This window comes from Cynocephalus volans, chromosome 8 (assembly GCF_027409185.1).
Source record: "Cynocephalus volans isolate mCynVol1 chromosome 8, mCynVol1.pri, whole genome shotgun sequence".
NCBI lineage: Eukaryota > Metazoa > Chordata > Mammalia > Dermoptera > Cynocephalidae > Cynocephalus > Cynocephalus volans.
The window spans coordinates 46,255,453-46,261,566 of NC_084467.1; the positions used below are offsets into that span (position 1 = coordinate 46,255,453).

General features: G+C 54.2%; 1 protein-coding gene across 1 annotated transcript; it reads left to right on the plus strand.

Annotated features, from left to right (window-relative positions):
* The first annotated feature begins 1,922 nt into the window (after positions 1–1,922).
* Positions 1,923–2,261, plus strand: LOC134383113 (reprimo-like protein). The gene has a single exon (XM_063103844.1). The coding sequence runs from the start codon at positions 1,923–1,925 to the stop codon at positions 2,259–2,261; it is 339 nt and encodes a 112-aa protein (XP_062959914.1).
* Positions 2,262–6,114: the final 3,853 nt, after the last annotated feature.

The window sequence follows — 6,114 nt, forward strand, 5'->3', positions numbered from 1 at the left end:
AGCAAGAAGAGAGCAAGAGGGAGCCCAACTTGTTCTTTTATAAGGAACCCACTCCTGCAATAAGGGCATTAATCCATTCATAAGGGCGGTGCCCCCATGACCCAAACACCTCCCATTAGGCCCACCTCCCAATACCTCCCACTGGGTATCAAGTTTCCAACACATGAACTTTGGGGGACACATTCAAATCATAGCAGGGGGTAGGGGCTTTGAGGTACTTGTGTGCTGGAGGCTCCTGCATCCCCTCACTCCAACTTGCTAGGCCTTTTCCATCTGCTCATCTTCCCTGCCACCACTGGGCTTCAAGTCTCCAGCCAGCATCTTTTACCTGTACTATTGCAAAGACTGAGTGCTTTCCTTACTCTCCCACAACGATCAAAGAATGAAAATTAACACAAGGGTGCAAACATCCCCCCACCTACCTTAAACTCAGGCAAAGACTTTTAAAATAATGACAATAACGAGGATGGTGGGGGGGGGAGGGGCTTCTTCCCCACAGGGCAAAAGTGTAAACTGGTACAACTGGAAGACAATTTGGTAGGATGTACCTTTTGATTCTACAGGTCTATCTTTCAAAATATAATCTAAATAAAAATTAGTTTCTGCACAAAGACTTCCTTACATGACTCTTTACGGTAACATTGTTTCTAAATGCAAAGAAAAAAAAAAAAAAAGGAAACAATGCCAATATTCAAAACCAGGAAACTTGATTAAATAAATTGCAGTGGTCTGTATCTCCTTGAAACATCCTCGCTTCCCTAAAAATAATACTGTAGATCAGTAGTCCGAGCATCACCTGGCAACTGTTAGAAATGTGCATTCTGGGGCCCTGCCCTGCACCTACTGCTTCAGAAACTCTGGGTGCAGCCCAGCAATCTGGGTTTCAACAAACCCTACAGGCATCTCAGAGCCACTATTGTAGATGACCGTCACAGCGGAAAGACACACTGTTAAATGACAGGAGGTTACAAAACAGCACGCGCAGGACAGCGTGCGTGAACAGTGCATGCCCATTTCAAATACATGTGTAGAGAGAGACCTACAAATAGGCAAAGGCCAGGAAGAGTTTGTACCCAGGTGATCACATCGACCCTCTCTGGGTATGAGGTTTTTAGATTTTTTTCATTTTGCTAATCCATATTTCCTAACTGGCCTACGATGACTATGTTTGTGTAAAAAAGAAAGGGTAAAAGCCCCAATAACCTATATTTTTAAAATAAAAAAGTTTAATGGAGTGGGTGGAGAAGATGTGGGGAAGAAGGCAGAGGGTATTCTTCACTGCGACAGCCTTCAGCCCGGGAAAAGCAGGACCGCCCGGGGGGACCAAGGGCCATGGCGCAGTGCAGCGGGCCACGTTGGGGGTCACAGCTACTCATACCTAGGAAGGCTTACCAGGGCTTAAATAAGGAGCCGAGAGGAGATTTAGGGCAGACTTCCGGGAGGCCTTGACTGCTAACAACACTAAATCCTGGAATGGCCACCTTGGGGAGATTTTCTGACCCAGAACACACAGCAGCTGACCAGAGGGGGGTCGGCCTTGGCAGGCTGCGGGGGCCTGCACAGGCTGCGCTCTCGGCGGGATTCTCGCCCCCGGACACCGCGGGGACTGGAGGGCGGGGCCGGGCCGTTGCTAGGGGAGGGGCGGCTGGGCGGGCGAGGGACTCAGCCGGCGACCGCCACGCGCGCTGAGCTCTCCTGCACCAGCTCCTGCGCAGCCTGTTGCTCATTCCTCTGGGCCGCCGCTTCCCGCCAGCTGCCCAGGGGTAGGCGGCCCGGGAGAGCGCCAGGGCGCGGGCAGCCTCCGCCTCCCTCCGCTCCCCAGGCACTAGTCGATCCGACATCCCGGAGCGCCCCCGAGAGCGCGGACGACAGCGAGCCTCCCTGTGCGCCCCGGACCGCGCACCGAGACCCCCGGCGCCGAGATGAACACGACCTTCCTGGACCACAGCGGCTTGGAGGACGCGGGTGGCGTGGGGAACCGCAGCCACGGGCTGGGCACGTGGCTGGGCTGCTGCCCGGGGGACGCACCGCTGGCGGCCAGCGACGGGGTCCCCGCGGGGCTGGCGCCCGACGAACGCAGCCTGTGGGTGTCGCGCGTGGCGCAGATCGCAGTGCTCTGCGTGCTGTCGCTCACCGTGGTCTTCGGCGTTTTCTTCCTGGGCTGCAACCTGCTCATCAAGTCCGAGAGCATGATCGACTTTCTGGTGCAGGAGCGCCGGCCTTCCAGGGACGTGGGCGCCGCCCTGCTGGGGCTCTACTGAGCGCCGCCGGCCGCCCTCGCCAGCGCTGCTGCAAGAAGGAGAAGGCAGACCAGGACCTTCGTCACCCTCTCTGGGCTCTGCCACTGCCTCCGGGCGGGCAGCGCGAGGGCCAGCGACGTGCCTCGGGGCGCTCGGGTCCGGGGACACCGCGGGACTTCCCACGGCGGCGCGGGAAGGGACTTGCACGCCCGCTCGGTGCTGTGTGCGCTTCAGCGTTGGGGGCTGGGAGAGGGGACGAGAGTTCTTAACGGTTTTTCAGAAAAAGAAGTTCGGGGCAGGCTGGAAGTGGCTGTGGGAAGCAGTTTGGGGCTAGGGTCGCTCGCGTGGGAGCTTTGTGTGTATGTTGGTGGGGGCGGGCTACGGGCAGGGTGGGGAGACTGGTTGAAGAATCCGAGTCGCGGAGCTTGTTGGCCTGATCTTGCATTTGAAAAGAAATCTCGTAATAAAACTGCAGCCGTCGGGATTCCTGCGGCTTCCAGCGCTCTGTGTGAGTGTGTGTGAGTGTGTGTGTGTGTGTGCGTGTGCGAGTGTGCGTGTGTGAGTGTGTGCGTGTGAGTGTGTGTGCGTGTGTGAGTGTGTGCGCGCGTGTATGTGTGTGTGCTCGCGTGTGTGAGTGTGCGCGCGTGTGTATGTGTGTGTGTGCGCGTGCGCGTGTGTGTGTGCGCGTGTGAGTGTGTGTGCGTGTGCGTGTGTGAGAGTGTGAGTGCGCGTGTGTGAGTGTGTGTGCGTGTGTGTGTGTGAGTGTGTGTGAGAGTGTGAGTGCGCGTGTGTGAGTGTGTGTGCGTGTGTGTGCGTGTGCGTGTGTGTGTGTGTGTGAGTGTGTGCGCGTGCGGCGGCGGAGGGAGAGGTGGCATGTACCCTAGTGGCGGGCACTTTGGGCCTGCGTGGGTCGCCTGGCTGGGGAGCTGTCCGGCAGGGCCGGGCTCCTGGGGCTCCACGCTGAGGCCGGAGCCGGGAAAAGGAAAAGGAACCGTTTTCTACGCTGACAGCGGAGGACGCAGGTCCTGCCGGGCGGACAGACAGCTGGTGAGATTAATTAAAACAATGGAAATCTGAGTCTCTTCCATGAGATGGAAACAAAAACAAAAACAGTGAGTTGAGTCCAAAGGGGGAAAGCAGTACAATTAATAGTTCAGGATAGCGAACAAATAAAATTAAACTGGGGAGGGGGAGGGCAAGGGAGACTAGATCCAGTGAAAATTTAGTTATAGGGCCCAAAGCCCCATCTAAGGGCTCGTTTTGACCCCGCCCTTACAGAGGGCAGGAGAGTAGACCCCGAAGAAGCCCCTTTGTTCATCCTGGAGAGGGAGGGGCTTTTTGGTGAAGGGGACCTGGGATGTTTAAAATGGAGACAACGGCCTCCAAATGCAGTTGTCTTGGGGGCCCAGCAGCCCAGACCCGGCGCCCCCGCGGGTGCTACCTTTCCCTACAGCAGCGTTTAGTAGTGAGAACCTTGGCACTCACTGGCCAAGGGGAAGGGGCTGGTTCTGCTGTCTGCCAGTGTCTGGCCTGGGGGAGAACTAAAACGGGGGGCTCTGGGGAGAGACTGGGCTGTGTTGCCTTGCATACCCCCCTCACTCTAGCGCCAACCCCACTCAGGCACCCCAGCAGTTGGAAGTTTTGGGGGATAGGCCCTAATGGATTTCTACCTCTTCTCTCTTTCACCATGGGTGGAAGGGAAGGACAACAAGGAAGCAGTCTGAAGCCTTAACCGGCTTTGGCAAGAGAGGTGCAGGGAACGCCATCTCATGTCTCTTGTACTGGTTCCATAAGGAAGAGGGTGATAGGGGGAGTATCTCAACAAAAGCACAGATGGTCACTGACTATGCAGGATCCAGAATCTTCCTGCCTCCTGAGCTCTCCTGTGTAGTCAGAATCATCACTATCAGGATGTATCTGCCCCACCCCTGCCCCCCACGCCTGCTGCTCCAGTTTCAGACCTGGGGGGATTCATTGAGTTGGACAGCACAGTCCAGTCAGGCCAGGGGTCAGAGAGTCCTTGTAGAGTGTCCATGGGGCAGACACCCAACATGGGGAATGTTCTGTTGATACTTTGGTGTGACTTACAGGTAGCCCAGCCTGATCTGGGGACAGTAGCCTGGATATCTGGCTTCAAGTAGCACAGGTGTTTGGAGCCTGGGCCGAACCAGAAGCCTGGAGAATTCTGCTCAGACAGCAGGCGTCCATGTAAACCTCAAATGACCGGAAAATGGGGATTTCAGGAGGAATGTGGGCTTAAACACTTTTCTGCCTGGCCAAGATAGAATGAACAATACGAGGACTTTGCTCTAATAAAATGGGTCTGCTCCTGTGACTGGGGCAAGAGGACGGTGACTCAAGAGTTAAATTTCCTGAATTTGCTGAAAAAGGAAAGCCTTAGTGGGGAAGCTTTGTAGGATTTTCTCACTGTCAAAAAAAAAAAAAAGACAGGGAAGACATGTCTGTATACTGACATGCGTGTTTGGGCCCCCAGACTCTGACTCATACACCCGTGTGTACATGTGCACACCCAGGCACATGTGCACATGTGCATGAATGTATGTTCAGGCAAGCAGGCACACGCAAAGGCAAGAGGATCCAGCCTCAAGGACAACAGCAACTGTGATGGGGTCCTGGGAAGGGGTGCAGAGCGAGAGATCATATTTGTGGCCCATCTTGGTTCTCCCCAAAGCCTAAGGCAGTGTGTTTACTGAGCTGCTTTATATAAACCTTGGGTGGGGGTGGGACTTCTGAGTTACATAAGAGCGAATGAAGCACAGTGCTCCAGGGGAAGGGTGAGACTGGATTAGAATCCTGAGCCTTGGGCATCTGGGTTGAGGATGGAGAAGGGACCTGGTTCTTGAAAGCCCTCCCCCACCCCCACCCCTTGGGCAGAAAGAGCTCTTCCTCTGATGCCTGCCCTGGATGCAGAGGCCAAATCTCAGAGGCTCCTGGATTCAGAAGAGCAAAGCCCGGGATCCTGGCTGCCCTGCTTCCTAGCTCTGTGACTTTGGGGAAATAGCTTGACCTCTCTGTGCCTGTTTCCTCTTCTATAAAATAGGAGCAATGGGACCCATAGTTACCGTGACAGGACATGTGTGAAGTATAGCCAGCAGCGTGCCTGGCATTTTTGTTGTTGCTTTTTGTTTTTTCTTTCTGTTTTTTAATTTTATTTTTTGTCTTTATTTTTTCAATTTTAGTGCCTGGCATTTAATAAATACTCAGTAAAGACAATTATTATGATTATTGCTAGTTTTGTTTACTGTATGAACTCTTTCCCAGAACCAAAACGTATTTGGTTCTCTGACATGGGATCCCTGGAGAGAAAAATAGTAGTTCCTATTTGCAAAGCATTTGGTAGTTTTCAAAGCTCTTTCATAAGCAGGATGAAAATAAATATCAAATGCCTAATGTGCCAAGCACTGAGCTCCCACCCTCGTGAGGAAGGGTTTATTGCTACTCCCATTTTGTAGATGAGGGAACTGAGGCTCAAAGAGGTTGCCTGGATCACACAGCTAGGAAGGGGCAGAGCTAGTCCTGCCGGTGTGACTCAGGTCTTCACTCTGCATGATCTCCTTTGCTCCCCACCACACCTTGGTGAGTAAGAGGAGCAGATATTCCCCTAGTTTCCTGTTTAGAGGAGAGGAGATTAAGGTTCAGTTTAATGCCCAAGTTCATGCATTCAACCAGTGTCTACTGGGAACCTACTGGGGGCCAGGTACTGTGCCAAGCACCGGCATTGCAGATAAGCAGGGGCATGGCAGAGCTAGAGTCCAGCTCCAGCCTGCAGCCCCCGTGGCCCAGGAACACGCTTTGCTCCTCAGAGCCACTAGTCCTGGGGTGCGGGTGGCTGGTTCCATGTGTCTCAGGGGCT